Below are 20,936 nucleotides of genomic sequence, written 5' to 3'. Positions count from 1 at the left end.
AACTTCAAGTGGGTACAGCCCCAGTGTTCACAGTAAACGCGGGCCAGAAGTTGCACAGTATTTTCACAATGTTCAAGTTTTTGCTCAGCAGACCTGAAATTTGCTCAGTGCTGAAAAAAATGTCAAGGAACATTGATCATGATTATAAAAATGTTAAAGAATAAGAGGTGGTCCCCTTCCTGAATATAAGGGAAATAGCTGTTTTGATGGGAAATAGAGTGTTGAGGAATTTAAATGGAATGATTGTCTAGCCCCTTACAGTCTAAGCCCTGTGTAAGCTACTAGCCCGTAGAAATGCATTGAACAACAGATTCACTGCATGGAACAACAGATAGTCCCCCCCCAAAAAAATCTAAAGGAAGTTTGTTCTGACATGTTTGTCCTATATCTGAGAGATGTAAGAAAGATCAGGAAACTGTTGTATTTAAACCCTAATTTTTGGTACTAAACAGTCTCTATATATACTTCCATTCATGTTTTCAACTAGTACCGGGGGACCTTCAGACAAGTGTTGTGAGGCCTGTGGCCATTCTAGAGCAAAACAACCAACATGTACGTGTTTGTGAAAGTCTCACCTTATTAGTGTGTAATGTTCAGAAGCTATAGACAGAAGTTGGCAGATTGGCTGTACCGACTTCAGACGAGTCCCAAAACGCTTGTGGGGGTGGTAGAGCTAAGCGGATAACACCACCGTGTTTGTGAGAGTCTCATCTTTAAATAGAGTGGTCAAACCGTTCAGACGCTACAGACGATTTTGTGAGAAGAAGACCGCTTTAGCTCTGTCAACTTTCACCACAGATGCGGAATTTCGACATCCAATGCAAAACCCCAGTTTTTAATTGGGATTTTTTAAATATTATGCTAATTAGATTTCCGCGGGGGTGCGGACATCGACTCTAGGGGGCTAACCACCAGTTGTGTAGAGTAACTTAAGTAAAAAAATAAAGTACTACTTAAGTTGTTTTTATTGGGGTATGTGTACTTAACGTTACTATTTATATTTCTGACAGCTTTTACTTTTACTTCACTACATTCCTAAAGAAAAAAATGTACTTTTAAAATTTTCCCTGACATCCAAAAGTATTTGTTACATTAGCAGGACAGGAAAATGGTCAGATTCACATACCTATCAAGAGAACATCCCTGGGTATCCCTACTGCCTCTGATCTGGCGGAATCACTAAACACAAATTCTTTGTTTTTAAATTATGTCTGAGTGTTGGAGTGTGACCCTGGCTATCCGTAAATAAAAACAATTTAAAAAAATTAAAAAATTGTGCTGTTTGGTTTGCTTAATATAAGGAATTTTAAATTATTTGTACTTTTACTTTTACTTTTGATACTAAAGTATATTTAAAACCAAATACTTTCAGGCTTTTAGTCATGTAGTATTTTACTGAGTGACTTTCAATAGAATCATTTTCTATTAAGGTATCTTTACTTTTACTCAAGTATGACAATTTTGTACTTTTTCCACCACTGCAAATATGTAAGTGAAAGAGCAGTCCATTTTTTTAACAGATTACCAGTTTTGTTCAGCAGCCCACAGAGCTTACAGGCCTACAGCTAAAGCTTAGTTCACTGAACCTCCTCCACTACATAAACATCAGTTCTCCTCATCTCAGTCAAATTGAAGTAAAACAGCTAAATCTTCCATACGCTTGTTGAGTTGTTGTTTGTCAAGGCATAAAGACAATGCTGTACAGCACAGGGATGTATCTGTGTATTTGTACATTTTTAAATGGTCAAAATAACTAAAAAAGTAGCATTTTAAGACAAGGCTGACACTATACGTTGTCCACAGACCCATTTCAGTCCACTCAGAATGTTTACACAGGGCCCCCGTGGGAAGAGGGTGTCTCTACTCAAGGCCAATTTTCTAGAGGGCTGCTTGATCTAAAAGTCTGTCAGGGAGAAACTCTGCCCCATGATTTGCATGCCTGTAACAATGACTCTTTCATCAAATGGCTAATCAAATGGCTACCAAGACTATTTGTATTGATCCCCCCCCCCCCCCCCCCCCCCCACGCTGCTGCTGCTTTCTGTTATTATCTATGCAGAGTCACTTTAATAGCTCTACCTACATGTACATAATTACCTCAATTACCCCGACACCAGTGCCCCCGTACATTGACACATTTGACTCTGTACCGGTACCCCCTGTATAGCCCCACTGATGTTATTTACTGCTGCTCTTCAATTATTTGTTATTCTTATCTCGTACTTTTTTTTAAGGTATTTTCTTAAAACTGCGTTGTTGGTTAAGGACTTGTAAGAAAGCAATTCACTGTAAGGTCACTGTCGTATTCGGGGAATGTGACAAATAAAATGAAATCAAATCAAATGTATTTATAAAGCCTTCTTTACATCAGCAGATGTCTCAAAGTGCTGTACAGAAACCCAGCCTAAAATCCCAAACAGCAAGCAATGCAGATGTTGAAGCACGGTGGCTAGGAAAAACTCCCTAGAAAGGCAGGAACTTATGAAGAAACCTAGAGAGGAACCAGGCTGACCTAGAGAGGAACCAGGTCCACTTCTGGCTGTGCCGGGTGGAGATTATAAGAGTACATGGCCATTAAGGCCAGATTGTTCTTCAAGATGTTCAAACGTTCGTAGATGACCAGCAGGGTCAAATAATAATCATTGTGCAACAGGTCTGTGCCTCAGGAGGAAATGTCAGTTGGCTTTTCATAGCCGAGCATTCAGAGGTCGAGACAGCAGGTGTGGTAGAGAGAGTGTGAGAGAGTCGAAAACAGCAGGTCCGTGACAAGGTAGCACGTCCAGGGAACAGGTCAGGGTTCCACAACCACAGGCAGAACAGTTGAAACTGGAACAGCAGCACGGGCTCAGGACCTCCGGGAGTGGAGGGAGAGAGAAAGAGAGAAAATTTGAGGAAGCATGCTTAAATTCACACAGGATACCAGATAAGACGAAGATCTCCTACACCGCACAAGCCCGAGGGGCCGCAAAACCGGACAGGAAGATCATGCCAGTGACTCAACCCCTCCTAGGGACGGCATGGAAAAGCACTAGTAAGCCAGCTACTCAGCCCCCATAATAGGACCAGGAGGCAGAGAATTCCAGTGGAGAGAGGGGACCCGGGCCAGGCAGAGACAGCAAGGGCAGTTCGTTGCTCCAGTGCCTTGCCGTTCACCTTTGCACACTTGGGCCAGACTGCACTCACTTAAAGGACCTACTGAAGAGATAAGTCTTCAGTAAAGATTTACAGGTCGAGACCGAGTCTGTGTCTCTCACATGGAAAGGCTGACCATTCCATAAAAATGGAGCTCTATAGGTGTCACGCCCTGACCATAGAGAGCTGTTTATTCTCTATGTTGGTTGGGGCGTGATAGTGACTAGGGTGGGTTATCTAGGTGATTAGTGATTTATGTTGGCCTAGTATGGTTCCCAATCAGAGACAGCTGTTTATCATTGTCTCTGATTGGGGATCATATTTAGGCAGCCATTTCCCCATTGTGCTTTGTGAGATCTTGACTATGGATAGTTGCCTGTTAGCACGATTATTTAGGGTCACGTTTCATTTGGTATTTTGTTCAGTGTTCATTTAATAAAGGAAAATGTATGCCTACCACACTGCACCTTGGTCCACTCATTCTAACGATCGTGACAATAGGAGTAAGTCCTGCCTCCAGCTGTTTGTTTAAAAATTCTAGGGACAATAAGGAAGCCTGCGTCTTGTGACCATAGCGTATGTGTAGATACAGTTGAAGTCGGAAGTTTACATACACCTTAGCCAAATACATTAAACTCAGATTTTCACAATTCCTGACTTTTAATCTTTGTAAAAATGTCCTGTCTTCGGTCAGTTAGGATCACCACTTTATTTTAAGAATGTGAAATGTTAGAATAATAGAGAGAAGGATTTATTTCAGCTTTTATTTCTTTAATCACATTCCCAGTGGGTCAGAAGTTTACATACACTCAATTAGTATTTGGTAGCATTACCTTTAAATTGTTTACCTTGGGTCAAACTTTTCAGATAGCGTTCCACAAGCTCCCCACAATAAGTCGGGTGAATTTTGGCCCATTCCTCCTGACAGAGCTGGTGTAACTGAGTCAGGTTGGTAGGCCTCCTTCTCGCACACACTTTTTCAGTTCTGCCAACAAATGTTCTATAGGATGAGGTCAGGGCTTTGTGATGGCCACTCCAATACTTTGACTTTGTTGTCCTTACGCCATTTTGCCACAACTTTGGAAGTATGCTTGGGGTCATTGTCCATTTGGAAGACCCATTTGTGACAAAGCTTTAACTTCCTGACTGAACACTTTTTTGGTTACTACATGATTCCATATGTGTTATTTCATAGTTTTGATGTCTTCACTATTATTCTACAATGTAGAAAATAGTAAAAAATAAAGAAAAATCCTTGAATGAGTAGGTGTGTCCAAACTTTTGACTGGTACTGTACATTTAGCGAATTCGCAACATATAGTACGTTTTGCAAATTGTATTAAAAAAATATTCTGCTTAAGTCTCTAGTCATGTTAAATGACTTGGAATTGTATGAATTACATTTATAAAAGGCCACACATTTTTCCTTACCTTCTGTAAGCTCCTCTGCTCTATGACAACTCTATGCCACTTTGCAAATTAGATGATATGCACGCAATGCTCTATTGTAAAGTTGCATTTTTTTCCTCCAGGTCACCCCCCTCTCATGCTCACATTATGTTCCAGCAGCTGCAGATTTACAAATGAATGAAGGATACGTGCTGTGTGTGGGTGTTGTCATTGAAGTGCTTTCCTTGTGATGCTATGTGTGTACAGTTCTTGGAGTTGAGGCTATTTACTGCAGATTGTTTTGCTGGCCTGTTTGTGACTGAGAGGTTCCCATTGCTAGGAGGTGATGTTGAAAGTGAGAACACTTTCGATCAGGGATCTGGACACCGTTGTCAGTGTCAGCCCAATGGACCGGCAGATGGCTTTACTGAGTCATTTCATCAGACCGTCCAAGGGGAATGTATGCAACCTGCTATACACTCGTATTCACCGTAGACTGGATCGTGCATAAAACATTCTCTATTCAGCCTGCAAAGGCCTCAGTTTCTCCCTTTACTAAATTTAATGACGAGGAGGTGGGGGAAAAAAGGGGATATATGCATACTTTCTTTATAAAACACAATTTTCCACCACCATACTATTTCCCCTGTTTGTTTTACCCACCTTCTCACTATTAAATTGAGTTAAGGAAGAAATCCTAAACAGCGAGGAAGTACCGGTAGTGGCTGTTAGAAAGTGTTACCATTCGTTTTTTTCTTAAAAATAGCTGATGTTTCAGAAGTGCACCAACTGCAACTGGAAAAGGAGGTCCCAGCAAAACAATGACTCAAACAAAATATTAACGACTTGGGTTCATACTGTAGAATATTTTGAGATGGCTTGGCAATTGGATATTGTTGTCAGGGGTGGTGCTTGTAGGTGTGGCTGAAATAGACTACTTATCTCTCTCTGTGCATCTTAGTATTTCATCTATGAGTGAGACTGCTTTATTGAAAGAGTCACCATGACCACTCCGCTACTGATGTTTGGTATGTGAGCATCCCTATCAAACTCTGCACATTCGCTAGAATTTGTCTGTACAATCCTCTGGACTTCTCTGAACATTTGTTTGTTTCATTTGTGCAGTTCTTCTGGCTCTACCCTGCTACAGCGCACCTGGTAAGTGGAAAGATAATGTCTTGCGTCTGTTTTTATGAATGAAATCGGGCCAGCTGTTGAGAGGTGTAGGCTACTACTCTGCCTCTCAGATTAAGCCACAGCAGAATTAATTGTAAATTATTGCTTTGTGGTTTGGAATTGAGAGTTCATACATTATGTACCTTATTTCCCTGAAATGCCTTCTGAAAAACAAATGTCAATCGGGAATGCAGTGGATCATGTTGGTTTAGAAACCCAAACATAGTTCTACTTGTATAGGGATATCTGCAATCTAGATGATCGGTCAGTTGTCATCATTTAAAATATATATATATTTCACTAGGCAAGCCAGTTAAGAACAAATTCTGATTTACCATGGCGGCCTACACCGGCCAAATCCTAACCAGGATGACACTGGGCCAATTGTGGCCCTATGGGACTCCCGGTCACGGCTGGTTGTGATACAGCCTGGGAACGAACCAGGGTCTGTAGTGACACCTCTAGCAATGTAATGCAGTGCCTTAGACCGCTGAGCCACTCGGGAGCCCCATCATTACTCTAAGCCAAAGGTGCTTATGCTTTTTCAGCTCAAGACCCAAATGAGAAAAGTATTGTCCTTGAACGACTCAAATTAAGAAGAAATAGTGTGTGATTATAAATGTTTACTAATAGCTCGCGACCCACCGCTCACATGCTCAGGGTCCACTTTGGTTCCCAAACCATAATTTAAGAAACTCTGTTGTTCCCAACTTTTTTCGGGTTACCGTACCACCAACTGAATGTTGCTCTGCCAGGAGTACCCCTGAAGTACCCCTTCTTTTGCATTTTACCAGTAGTCCTATGGTCTCCTGAGTCTTCTCAAGTACCACCTGTGGATAGACCAAGTACCCCCAGGGGTCCTAGTAACCCTGGTTGCAAACCACTGCTCTGAACAGTATAGCCTTCTATGGCAGACAACTGGCTGTGTGGTTTATAGAGCTTTGGGGATATTAAGCCCAATAAGGTTTTTTAATTAAAATAACTTATATTGAGCTGTGGATAACTTTAGGGAGCGCTAACCATAGATATACCATTGTTTCCTGACAATATATTGAGTAAGGTATACCTTACTCAGTTTTTCAGGCATTTTATCATAGAATTATCTCTATGCGTTTTATCCTATCAACTTCAGTCACTTGATTGGCAATTATAAAATGCAATTTTTTAAGAAAAAATTATGAATCGCTTTAATTTGTTTTAACTGTAAAGCAATTGACAGTAGGAATATTTTCTTAGTGAGCGTTTTGCAAATATCACGCTTAGATTAATAAGCATTCCTCATGACCTGAGAGAGAGCTTTTCACAGAATACGTAGCCAGCACTTTGTCTTGATGTGAGGATGTTTCACAGGGCAAGTCAATCCTTTAGGAGTTCCAGTCTCTGCCCATGCTGGGAAGTTCTACGACACGTGAGTATAGCAAGTACCCTTATTATCTGTGCTCTGGGTAGAAGCTGCCCTAGGGCTCAAATCAAGCGGGATATGAAAAATTGACCTGATAGTGTTTAGGGGCAAATTCATCCTACTACCTTTGTTGTTCTACTGTATTATTGACTGTATGTTTTGTTTATTCCATGTGTAACACTGTGTTGTTGTATGTGTGGAATTGCTATGCTTTATCTTGGCCAGGTCGCAGTTGCAAATGAGAACTTGTTCTCAACTTGCCTACCTGGTTAAATAAATGAGAAATATGTATATATATATATATATATATACATATACATATATATATATATATATATATATATATTAAATACCTTTCTTTAATTAAGATGTGTCATCATGATGTGACTCTGTATTTGTGAGCATTGTGACTCCACTCTGTCTGTGGCTGTGTTTCAAACTCACAAAAGACACACGCTCATCAATTTACCCTTGCCTTATGTCCTTGACGTAATCTCTGCGGCTATATTTGTCGTCGGTCCAAATGATTAGCCAAACCAGGGAAGTTTGCAACGTAAACCCCTCAGCCCTCATTTTAGTGGACTTTGCGAGTATACAATTATGTTCACTTCGGGCCTGAAACGCCCCATAATTCAATTCGCAATGATTGTACAGTACATCCACTATGAAAAGTCTGCCAAAAGTCAAAACCTCAACGTCCATATGGAGTCAACATACAAGTAAAAACGAATGTAAATAAGTTTGAAATGCACAAACACGTCTCATAAAACTGATGTTTTTGTTTGTTTAGCTTTTGGAAATTGTAGAAATAAAACATTTTCCTTCTTCAGAAGTTCCAGCTAGGCAGGCTGACGTTGGTTAGCTAATTAATTTGCTAGCCATCATACAGTAGGCGTATATTAATAATGATATAGTTAATATAGGTAAACATGCAATCATAATTGACTGTGACACATATAATACACCAATAAGCTACCTGTGGCTGAAAACACAGCTGACGAGTGACGAATTTCTAGGCAAGGAAGGTCCATTTAAAAATCATTCCTTCCTCCCTCGCCCTGCAAGTGTATACTCGTCAGACGTCATGATACATCATCAGAAGTCCACTACATTTGAGGGCTGAGGGGAGGAATGCAGCCTATGTCTAGTATATGTGCTGCACATAGATATAGAAAATGACCTCTAGACATGATGAGCCTCTGCCTTTCAGGTCTCCCAGAGATCACGTCTGCGGTGGGCTGAATTATGACGTTCTAGATTACACTTGCTGTGAAAGAGTACTGCATAAAGAGGCGCGGCTGTCTTGCTGTGGAAACAGGGTCTTTAACCTCACCCAGGCTTCCTGTTGTGAAGGTGAGATAGACAGAGTCATGTCTCCTAGCAGTATCCCATGGCATCTACAGTATTCACTCAAACCTGGTAACTGTGAAAAGTTATTTTCTCAGCACCTCCCAAGTTTTCTTTCAACATGTGTTTATCTGTTATTCAATCAATGCAGGTCAGGTGACTCTTAATGTGAGCCAGCTGGTGTCAGATTGCTGTGGGTGTCAGGCCTATGACCCACTCAACCAGCTGTGCTGTGACTCTCAGATCCTAACCAGGACCCAACCCCATTCCAAGTGTTGCGGAAAAGGTCAGCGAGATCAGGTCTATTCACATCTATTGATGTCATCATCGATTATGTAGTTGTGTTTGTTTTATTCTTCACAAAGGCATAAACAGAGATGTTGTCGTGGTGTGCATTTTAGACTTTGCTCTCAAACTGTCTTTCCAATAGAGGTCGGGTCCTCTCCTTGTTCGGGCGGCGCTCGGCGTCGCCGGTCTTCTAGCCATCATCGAAACACTTTTCATTTTCCATGTGTTTTGTCTTGTTTTTCCTCACACCTGGTTTCAATTCCCTCAATCATTTGTTGTGTATATAACCCTCTGTTCCCCTCATGTCTTTGTGTGGGATTGTTTATTGTAAGTGCTTGTTCACGTGTTGTTTGGTGCGTGACGGGTTTTTGCACCCAATTATCTTGTTATTTTTATGCCGTGGGTTTTACTGTTAAACTGCTCCGGCTATTACCAAGTTCAGCTCTCCTGCGTCTGACTTCCCTGCCATCGATTACGCACCCCTTACACCTGTCTGCTCCGAAAACTGTTTGGGAGATGTTTCCCAATTTCCCACCTGCACCTCACGGCTTCTATGCTCACTCCCCGTCACAATGTCAAGACCGTTAGACTTGAGCACTTGAAAGCCCTTCAGTCGTTTAAACAGTACATCTGATCAATCCTTATGACCTGTTCTGCAGAGCTTTACGATGAAGACCACCAGCTCTGCTGTGGAAATGTCATTAAAGGAAAGAAGGTCCTGACCAAAATGTCCGTTCACCACCAGTGCTGTGGAGACCACCAGTTTGACCAGCGAAGCCACTGCTGCTGCTTCGATTCTGAACCACTCTCTCCAGAGCCTCTCAATGCAAGCTGCTGTGCATCATCAGGGTCGAATGTTAGTAAAAAAGGAAACCTACTGGTTTTGTGTGGTTGTAATGAAACTTCACGTTATGATAGTTTGTCATCTTTGTGTGTGTTTTGTTCTTTCTTTTTTTTCCCCCCAGCACTTGGGAATTGCTCCGACTTCTCCGAAATGGTAACCATACACTGAACCTCATGTTTCACTTTCTTTATTCAATGTTCAATTCAACCATTTCATTAACAGTCAGGTTTGAATATAATATAATTGATGTCCAATGGCTAAAAGCCACAATGGGATGGCATCCATTTTAAATGATGCAACATCATTAAGATGCAAATAAAAACAACCACTTACATGTCCGTTTTTCCAAATGTTCTTTAATATTTACTGAACATCTGCAGCTGTCAGATGTTGCTTTATTTTTCCTTGTGGGTTTTGCCTTTTGGCATTGGTCTGCCAACAAGCACATTGACACTGAGATAACCTCCAATGGGCACTTTAACTGTAAAGGTTTGCCTGTAGAACAAGTGTGGTGGAATAATTAGAAACATGATAGATTGTTTTATTTTTTAAATCATATTTTTAACTATACTTGTATGTGTGTATTTGTATACATTTCTATGGTTATGGTCTGTTAATGTATTTTATGTGCATGTGTTGTTGTATGGCATCTAATTGTGGGTGTGTGTGGGTGTGCACTGTGCATGTGGATCCTTTGAAATTAATGTCTTCCCCTGGTAAACTGTGGAGGCAGATGCAATGACAAACAAATAGTTTAACTTTCCCAGTTTATAGACTTCCTGTATATTACCTTGCTCTGAGCTGCACTTCCTGCAGAGGTCCTCCCCACTCTGTCTTTTTCTCCATCTGCCTCCAGTATGTCAGGGAAACAGCCCTGTGGTCTAGGTGCCTGTTTCAACCCAACAACAGAACGTTGCTGTGTGAACCCTACATCTCTCCAGGGACAAAGTTACTCCCACGACCAGACCTGCTGTGAGGGAACACTACGCCACACCCCATGTAAGACAGTATACACGCGCAGACAGAGAAACACACGCGATGGAGACATTATTAAATCTATAATGAAAAATAAAATATAAAATCTTAAATGAGACACGTGTGTGAGTTCTTGTGGAAGATTAGGTGCTCTACCACGAAAATAAGATAATGTTCTCTGAGTGCCAATGACGTGGAGGCACCTCTGATTCAGAGGGTTTGGGTTAAATGAGGAGGACACATTTTGGTTGAATGCATTCAGTTGTGCAACTGACTAGGTATCCACTTCCCCACAAACCACACATGGGAGGAAACAGCATTAAACAGCTGTTTTATATCATCAGTCGAATCACCCAATCTCTCTGCAAATTCTGGGGGTTTTCACAAAGGCATATTGCATCATATGTAGGTGAAAAAGCAGTCCATATGTGTAACAGATGACCCGTTTTGTTCAGCAGTCATCGCACAGTATTGTATGGATGCTGATTTTACAGTATGTACAGTAAATGCTGCCAGGTTAGACAGATTATTTACCAGTCTTGATCTGATCATCACCACCATCCCCATCTCTGTCCTTCCTCCTTCCCATCTCTCTAACCAGATCTCTACAATGGTGCTAGCTGTGGCTCTCAGGTTTACAATCCAGACAGTAAAATCTGCTGTGCCGGGAAGCTGTCCAATAGGGTGCTTGGAAAAAACCTGGTAAGTCCATTAGCCCACAGAGCTCACAGGCCTACAGCTGAAGCTTAGTTCACTGAACCTCCTCCACTACATAAACATCAGTTCTCCTCATCTCAGTCAAATTGAAGTTAAACAGCTAAATCCTCCATACGCTTGTTGAGTTGTTGTTTGTCAAGGCATAAAGACAATGCTGTACAGCACAGGGATGTATCTGTGTATTTGTACATTTTTAAATGGTCAAAATAACAAAAAAGTGGCATTTTAAGGCAAGGCTGACACTATACGTTGTCCACAGACCCATTTCAGTCCACTCAGAATGTTTACACAGGGCCCCCGTGGGAAGAGGGTGTCTCTATACTCAAGGCCAATTTTCTAGAGTGCTGCTTGATCTAAAAGTCTGCCAGGGAGAAACTCTGCCCCGTGATTTACCAGTAACAATAACTATTTGTGGTGTTTGCTTTACTTGGGCTCTATGCAGTACCATGTCAGTTCTGACAGCACATTTAGTTCTGTAAGCCCCACCCTGCAACCAGTTGAGAGTAGAGCAGCTCCTCTTTTGTGTGAGAGTGTGTCAGACGACGGATAACTAGAGGTCTCTTTTCTAACGCTTAGCACTGTTGGTAGAGGATGAGTGCACAGGTCCCCTGGTAAGAAAGTTAGACTCTCATTTTTGGGTATGTGCATGCCACGGTGTGTCTGCATGTCTGTTATTCATGTTGTGTGTGTGTGTTGTTGATACCCTGCTGACTGGTGTGTCTCTCTCCCAGTGCTGTGGTACAACGCCGTATGGTGTAGAGGACCGAGGGGTGTTGTGCTGTAACCAGACCTTGCACTGTGAGGTGGAGGATGGGTACCAGTGCTCCCCAGGTGGCCACTTGTATCTGCCATCCCGTGACATGGTGTGTGGCACACGAGTTCATCTGAACGATCCAGACAAACACTGCTGTGGGGAGGAGACATACTACCCTTGGAATGAAATCTGCTGCAACGGACACAAGTGAGCTGCACTGTAGTGTGGAAACTGTAGGGAGTTGAACCTATCCAGGATTCTTCTTTGCTCATACAAGAGTAATAAAGGCCTAGTGCACCATTTATTTAATTTTAAATAAAAAAATATATATATATTTTATTGTGATTTTTCAAGCGGTGCTACAGCACCCTCAGCATCCCTACTTCCCGCGGCTATGGGAGGAAGCTGGTTGATGGTTCTTTGGGATTTTAGGAACATTACTAATGCATTTTTCATTTAAACTGTGTTTATTATTGACTGAAGTCTGTTAATTGGAAATACGTAAACATTTATCATGACCTGACAGACTGGAAATATATATATATATATATTTATTTTGTATGTATTTTACCCCTCATTCCACTTCCCCCCACAATTTCGATCTTGTCTCATTGGGTTTCACACGCTGATCTAAATTCTCTAGAGAACAAGTGGAAACGTGGGCGAACACATCATTAACAAACAATGCTCTAATGTGAAAAGGCTCAGACCCGGTCATTCAAACTGTGGGTCGCAACCTGTAGTGCTTTCCCCAAGAACTTGCATGGCAGTCTGAATTTACGCTGATACCGTTACTCAATACTTTGGTCAATAAGCGGGAGGTCTGTGCAGTGCAGTTGTGAGTGACGCACTTGAATCTACTTTTGTTTGAATCCAAATAAATTCAACTACACTTTTGTTTCATCACAAAACTGGAGAGCAAGCTCTGTCTGGTGATGTCCACAAGGCTTATTACATGGTCAAGCAAGAATGTTTCCGACTACTAAACAACTAATGATTTAGAACCATAGAGAGTTACCGCAAGTTGCAAAGAAAACAAGAGCTGCCTTCACTATTTCAGCGCCATTGCGACTTCAACATTTCAGCATCAGCAAATCACCTCTGCCTAGTCTAATACAGTGACAACTAAAAGATCTATGGTCTATGACACTGTCAATTTTTACCTGGCTAAAATGCTTGCTTGCTAGCCTAACTTCCTTTCGTGGGCAACGTTAGCTAGTTAACATTAGCTCTCTACATCTAGCTACATATTGAACTTCCATCCTCTCAGGCCAGGGGCACAACAATGTATGAATTTATGGATAGATCAGAATCATCGTTATAATCATTGGCCAGTACGGAGAATTAAGTAAAACCACAAGTCCAAATCCCTATCTTCATCCATGACTAATTTAGCAAAGGGACAATTTCAGTTAGCTAGCCACCAGAGGACAACAACACAAAGAGATGCAACAATTGAAATAGTTTCTGTCAACAACGTATTTATTTTTATTTGATGTGATAAGAGTGAAGCCAAATCCAAACTTGTTTCCTTTGACACTCTGTTTTGGTGCACCAGGAACATTCACAGTTGAGCTCACTCAGTGTAGCTCAATGTTGATGGGCTATTATTGTATACTTTTTTTTTGTATCAAGCGAGGCCAAGTGCTCAACGGTTTCCCTTGCATCTAATGCTATACGTGGCAACGATGTCATACTCTTTATGACCTGACAGCATCAGATAGATGGCCGACAGACAGAGGGGCTCTGTTTCGCTCTTTCAGATGCTTTCTCCGGTGAGATACATTCAGCCTCTTGTTAATTGAAGGAAAATTATAAAAACAAAAAGAGAGATTTTTTTTCTTGGTACATTTTTTGGGGGAAGCCTGGCTTCCCATGGCATCCATGAATACATGCTACTGGTCATCTCTCTTCATTGCTCAATCTGTCGATTTCAAGTAATCAATTGGCTGAAACTCATTTTTATAGCTAGAACTCTCCAGATCCCATTTCCTTGAGAGCTATTCATCGAAATAGAATGGGTCAAATCTAATCAATGATAAATAATCATCAGTACATATGGCTCTGATCTCACCCAACATGACAGCACAACAGGAACCAAATTCTGAGAGATGATATGGACTCTGCCCAATATTTTTCTCTGCCCAGACACAGGGGGAACAAGTCCTGCTGCGGAGTCAAGGCTTATGACCCCAGCTGTGACCAGATGAAGTGCTGTGCAGGGACTCTGTACGACCTGCAGTTTCAGGACAGACTCTCAGAGGAAGCCCAGTGCTGTGGGAGTGTCCTGATGGAGGCCGGCTCCACCCAGACCTGCTGCTCTGCCCCAGGGCTAGACCTGCTCTATCCTACCCAGCCAGGGTTCACCTGCTGTGGGCACCGCTACCCCAACTCATCCCTGTGGTCCTGCTGCGCCGGGGTCCTGCACCCAAGGCCTGAACCACACAACACCACCAAGAACGTGATTCCAGGTCAGTGGGAACCGGATACAATCCAAACTTGATACCCATTTTTCATCCATACATGATTTATCTCTGGAAGGTCTCCGAAAAACCTACCTACAGGGCAGACGAGTGCTATGAAGATTCTATATGTTATTCATGTGGTCCTTTGTAGCTCAGTTGGTAGAGCGTGGCGCTTGTAATGCTGGGGTAGTGGGTTTGATTCCTAGGACCACCCATATGTAAAAATGCACTCTTGACTAAGTTTATTTTGGATAAAAGCGTCCCCTAAAGGGCATACATGCATAAGATAAAGGGGATGTCATTTTAGGGCTCCCTGCCTGGAGTCTCTCTGTCCATTTGATTAGACTGTTGTTCATTATCCTCAGGACCCAGGCTTCTACCACTGGGGGATCTGAAGACTGAAGTCCTGTGTCAGAGCAAAGGTAAGGCCTCCAGTTTGAAGCACAAGATGACAGGAAACATTATTCACTACTTTGACCTTTAGCAAGAGCATTGGGAAGCCCTTGAATCTACTTTTGTGGGAAGTACTTGAATCCCTTTGGGAAGCACTTAGACTAATTGATTTACAGTAGCTTCACAACACTGATCTAAAGTGTGTGTGTGTGTGTGTGTCTCAGTTCTGGTAGGGACAGTGGAGAGTGTGTCTGTGAAGATGAATGAGCGGTCCATCGTGATGGTGAACACCATGTACATGCAGGCCTCGCGTGGCCATGTCAGCGCCATGGCTTCCCCTCACTACCTCACATTACCCGACCACTGCAGCTCCCCTGAACTGGTGCTGGGCAACACTTACATCTGGGTGAAAAATAATTACTCAGACACCATAAGTTTCATCTCTGATCTCAGCGATCATTCCTCCCCTCTTCATTCCATCCTCTCCAGGTGCTCAAAATGATACTTTTAGCCTTGTTTTGAGGCAATACAGTGTTTTGTTCACAATTACATTGCTTACAAAAAATGTCTTTAAAACAAAACCCGTCCATTTTGGGTTCTGATGGGGTAGGACAGATGAACTAAGCTCATGAGGCATACGTTATATTCTTCAAGAGTCCATTTGTATATAATTCATTTAAAACTCAAACAAAAATGTATGTGGATGATGACCCATTTAAGATATCAGTATATCTAAGTATATTTTTATTTGCTTACAAAAAACCCAACCATGTTTGTCTGGGTAGTGGTTTTCTGTTATATTATTGCAAATGGTCCTTTAATGTTAATGCAATATTTTCTTAATAATGTCTATTCCATACTGAAGCTATTTACTCACTGAAACCCTTTGTTCAATGTGACACTAACATCATTGGCGTGAATCTGTCTGTGAAGTGATTGCACCACATTGTGAAACGGCAGGAAATAAGCCTATTTTCTAACCAAGCAATTGTGTGTAGGTGTGTGACTTCACCATGACCTCGTGACTTTTTCCACATTGTGTTACGTTACAGCCTTATTCTAAAATGCATTCAATTGTCCCCCCCCCCCCCCCCCCCCCCTCCCCTTAAATATGACATTTACATAAGTACTCGGACCCTTTACTAAGTACTTTGTCGAAGCACCTTTAGCAGAGAGATTACAGCCTCGAGACTTGTTGGGTAATGACGCTACAAGCTTGGAACACCTGCATTTGGGGAGTTTCTCCCATTTTTCTCCGCAGGTCCTCTCGAGCTCTGTCAGGTTGGACGGACAGCTGTTATCAGTCAACATTCATTCGCTTTTTCATCTGAAATCGGTATGCTTTTGACAAGGCACACTTGTCAGAGAAGACAGAGGAGCATCTGTCAACATAGCAACCGTCACAAGAATTGTTCAAAAGTTTAATAAAGGACTATTCTAATAAATGAAGATACTCCAAACTCCAAAGATATTGACTGAGATATAGCACATAAAACATTGTCCTGCCACGGACAAATAAGATCCTTGCTGATCCTCTCTTTTAGTTGTGACTATTGTACAAGGCTGGGTGGGAGGCCACAGCCATGCTGGCGCCTGCATGACAACAGAACTACTGTATGAAAGACAACGTAGAGTTGGCTCAGTTCCATTCCACATTAAAAAAAAACATCAAACAAAGCTGTCCAGTTACAGGGCCAACAATTGTATACACTGCAAACACATTACAGTGTTATAATTTTAGTGTTCCTGAACATTGTGCTGAAAATAATGGAAGGATTGAAGAAAGCGATAGGATATTTTAGTGGAGCCTCAGAAACCACAATGAAATGACTGCGTATCAAAACAATAGGTTGACACCGGTGCCAAACAATTGCTTGAAACTGTGAGCGAGAAATTGCATCTTTCATATGCTTCCTTCCAGGCTCTTGTCGTGGGAAGATGGTCCAAGTCCTTGGACACATTCCCAGTTAACCACACTGTTCTAAAGTGGACCACACAACCTCTTCCTGTATGAAGCTCTGACCGAAAGTGTCTCAAAGTAAGCCAAACGTGGCACTATTGTAACACAGCAGATCTATGCTATCTAATGGCCTACACAAAGAAAATGTCATGTTATGAGCACCACATATATTTTGTTTCACACAAATGGTTTAAAACAGAACATGGACAGAAACGCATAAGCTTACATGTCAAATGTAATTTCATCCTATTTTAGAGACTAATGAAAATACTGTATCCTATCACTACTGTGTGTAGGGGGAAAGCATAGGGCCACTATCCCTTGAATAAATTCAGGGACAAGAGGCTAATTTGAGCTGGCGAGGGTTATAAACGGACAATAAAGTGATTATTAAAGACATAAAGAGAAGCTGTGTTAATAAAGAAGTAAGTTCACTGACAGCAGGCTGGAGAGTTAGGTCGTAAACATACACACCTCAGATGCTGTCGAAGACTCAGTCTACTTACTCAACACTCTTAGAAAAAAGGGTTACAAAAGGGTTCTTCGCCTGTCCCCATAGGAGAACCCTCAGTGGAAAGGGTTCTACATGGAACCCAAAAACGGTTCTACCTGGAACCAAAAAGGGTTCTTCTATGGGGACAGCCGAATAACCCTTATTGGTTCTAGATAGCACCTTTGTTTTCTAAGCGTGTATAGGAAAGCAGTCGACATACACACCTCAGATGCTGTCGAAGAAAGACTAAGTCTAATTACTCTACTTGCAAGGTGTGTGTCAAAGCATCTATTAGGAAAACAGTATAACAGAGACTCAATTTGGATGAATGATCTCCAAATGATCTGATAAAAGGAGGAACTTCAGCATAGCTTGGGAATGACTATCCAGAAGAATGAGGTGGGGTTGACTTGCTGACGGAAAGAAACTTAACACAGCATTTGCACTTCTTCTCGACATCCCCTTCGGGATGCACTTTTTCAGGGATGATTGGAATGGTGTGGTTTCTGAGATTAAGTTTCAAAATCGTATAAAAGTGACCTGACATGTTTAAGCAATAAGGTTCGAGGAAGTGTGGTATATGGCCAATATACCACAGCTAAGGGCTGTTCTTACACACAACTCAAAGCAGAGTGCCTGGACACAGCCCTTAGCCGTGGTATATTGGCCATATATCACAAACCACCAAGGTGCCTTATTGCTATTATAAACTGGTTACCAATGTAATTAGAGCAGTAAAAAGAAATGTTTTGTTATACCTGTGATACACGGTCTGATATACCACGCCTGTCAGGTTTTGGGATGATGACCCCATCCACTGCAGAGGGCAAAGCCCTCCTGTAACGCTCCGGGTGTCGTGGGTGTGGAGTCAGACGCAGGAAACAGAGAGTTCACTACTGTGCTATTTAATGGACTCACGAAACACTGGGTGCTCAAAAACAAATGCCCCAAACACGGGGGACAAAAACAGTCCAGCAGAATACACGACCAGGAACAAACACGGGGGACGAAAACAGTCCAGCAGAATACACGACCAGGAACAAACACGGGGGACGAAAACAGTCCAGCAGAATACACGACCAGGAACAAACACGGGGGACGAAAACAGTACAGCAGAATACACGACCAGGAACAAACACGGGGGACGAAAACAGTCCAGCAGAATACACTACCAGGAACAAACACGGGGGATGAAAACAGTCCAGCAGAATACACGACCAGGAACAAACACGGGGGATAAAAACAGTACAGCAGAATACACGACCAGGAACAAACACGGGGGATGAAAACAGTACAGCAGAATACACGACCAGGAACAAACACGGGGGACGAAAACAGTCCAGCAGAATACACGACCAGGAACAAACACGGGGGACGAAAACAGTCCAGCAGAATACACAACCAGGAACAAACACGGGGGACGAAAACAGTACAGCAGAATACACGACCAGGAACAAACACGGGGGACGAAAACAGTACAGCAGAATACACGACCAGGAACAAACACGGGGGACGAAAACAGTACAGCAGAATACACGACCAGGAACAAACACGGGGGACGAAAACAGTCCAGCAGAATACACGACCAGGAACAAACACGGGGGACGAAAACAGTACAGCAGAATACACGACCAGGAACAAACACGGGGGACGAAAACAGTCCAGCAGAATACACAACCAGGAACAAACACGGGGGACGAAAACAGTACAGCAGAATACACGACCAGGAACAAACACGGGGGACGAAAACAGTCCAGCAGAATACACGACCAGGAACAAACACGGGGGATGAAAACAGTACAGCAGAATACACGACCAGGAACAAACACGTTTGTCCACTACCTACACGAAGGTTACAATAATTAATCCCGCACAAAGAAACAGGCGGGCCGGCTGTCTAATAAAGCCCAACTAATTACTAACATACAGGTGCTAACAATAAACATACAAAGAGGGGGAGGAAAAGGAAATCAGTGGCAGCTAATAGGCCGGCGACGACGACCGCCGAGCGCCACCCGAACGGGAAGGGGAGCCACCCTCGGTCGAACTCGTGACACCTCCTGGTAATCTACAGCCTGCTGGGCTGCTCTGCCATCCTCTTCTTCAACCTCTTCCTGGAGAGGGTCATCACCATGTTGGGCTTCCTCGTGCGATGGTGCCACCGGAGGAGAACACACAACAGCAGGCTATGGGGCAACAGCAACCAACCCGAGGGTGGAGGAGAGGAAAGAGACATGGAGGGTGGAAAAGATGGGTGGAGGCCCTCTGTGTATTCTGTCAGTCTCATACTTGTTGATGCTACCCTGGTGTGTGGCGTGTGATGCTTCCACGCTTTACTCCGCCATGGAGGGCTGGAGCTACATCGTGTCCCTGTAATTCTGCTTCGTGGCCTTCAGTACGGTGGGCTTCAGGGACCTGGTGAGCAGCCAGGAAGAATCCTACCGAGGAGCCCCCAGGGAAGACCAACAATAGCATATAGCAAATGATTTATACAAAGGAAAGTTATAGACTCGTTCATATTTGATTAGTTCTGCAATGGATAAACACAATTTGGCGCAAATCAGCCAATTACAAAACTCTCTTTCTCTTACTGTTTCTCTGGGCCAATAAGGATCTGCGTTTCATTGACCACGTTGAAGCTCATCTCATTACACCACCATGTGTGAATTACAGGGGAGCCAGTGTGGGCTCAGCTCCCCTGAATAAGACATAAGCAGTGGCAATTTTAGCATGTACATTTTGGTGTGGCAAACTATTTTTTGGGGTGGTGGGGATGCATCCCAGCAAAGCCACTACACAACACAACACTAAACAATACATTAATTGCATTATAACGGTGACAAACGGTGCCCACAAACTGTTAATGCCTGTCCCAGCAGCAGAGCTTTCCTTCAGCACCATGGAGGGAATCCTTACCACTGCTACACCTGGCTATCAGCAGGGCCTTGTCTGGCAGCAAAACAGTTCATTCAGCCTCATCTACTGCCTTTTTAAAAAACATAGCTGATATGGCTGACTTGCATAAACAGGTTTCTACTGACAATTGAGATGTACAAACTATGACATAAAGGAACAACGAGCGGATAAAATATAGTCCATAATTTCGATGGAGACTTAAATGAGCGAGCTAGGACGGACGTAGTCAATATAACTATTGGTTCAGCACTTTTGAAATGAACAGCGACAGAATTCAGAACATCTGCCATTCTTACAGTATTCTTTGTGTACATCAATTCAGAATTGTAGGATACATAAAGGGCGCACACAAGCAGACAATGAAAGCTCTTACAATATTCAATGTTTACATTTCTCTAAAACAGGCTATAAGCTACATGTGCACCATCAACTCAGAACAGTAGGGGAAGTTATGAGGTAGGAAAGGGGCCAAATTATTAGGGTGAGGCACATGGGCTACTAACAGCTTACTACACAACATACTTAGTGTTACTTTCTTGGCTAAAGTATGCATATCTCTCTGGCATATTACATCATTTATGCAACAGCATACAATATATTTTTGGACTCACCTAGTTGTGCTGTGCTCACTTGAACAGGAAGGTGGCGCCGCGGTCCTTCTTGTGGGCTCTAGAACAAGGCCCGA

At 42.6% G+C, this 20,936-nt stretch overlaps 1 protein-coding gene across 1 annotated transcript; it reads left to right on the top strand.

Moving 5' to 3' along the window:
* The first annotated feature begins 5,650 nt into the window (after positions 1-5,650).
* Positions 5,651-15,977, top strand: LOC110507418 (galaxin). Its single transcript, XM_021587403.2, has 12 exons — positions 5,651-5,679; positions 7,048-7,105; positions 8,310-8,452; positions 8,598-8,732; positions 9,394-9,590; positions 9,700-9,731; positions 10,435-10,577; positions 11,155-11,255; positions 12,002-12,231; positions 14,173-14,495; positions 14,855-14,911; positions 15,107-15,977. The coding sequence occupies exons 5-12, from the start codon at positions 9,462-9,464 to the stop codon at positions 15,382-15,384; spliced, it is 1,293 nt and encodes a 430-aa protein (XP_021443078.2). The 5' UTR covers positions 5,651-5,679; positions 7,048-7,105; positions 8,310-8,452; positions 8,598-8,732; positions 9,394-9,461; the 3' UTR covers positions 15,385-15,977.
* Positions 15,978-20,936: the final 4,959 nt, after the last annotated feature.

This window comes from Oncorhynchus mykiss, chromosome 27 (genome assembly GCF_013265735.2).
Source record: "Oncorhynchus mykiss isolate Arlee chromosome 27, USDA_OmykA_1.1, whole genome shotgun sequence".
Classification (NCBI taxonomy): domain Eukaryota; kingdom Metazoa; phylum Chordata; class Actinopteri; order Salmoniformes; family Salmonidae; genus Oncorhynchus; species Oncorhynchus mykiss.
This window is presented reverse-complemented; position numbering and strand designations above follow the sequence as displayed.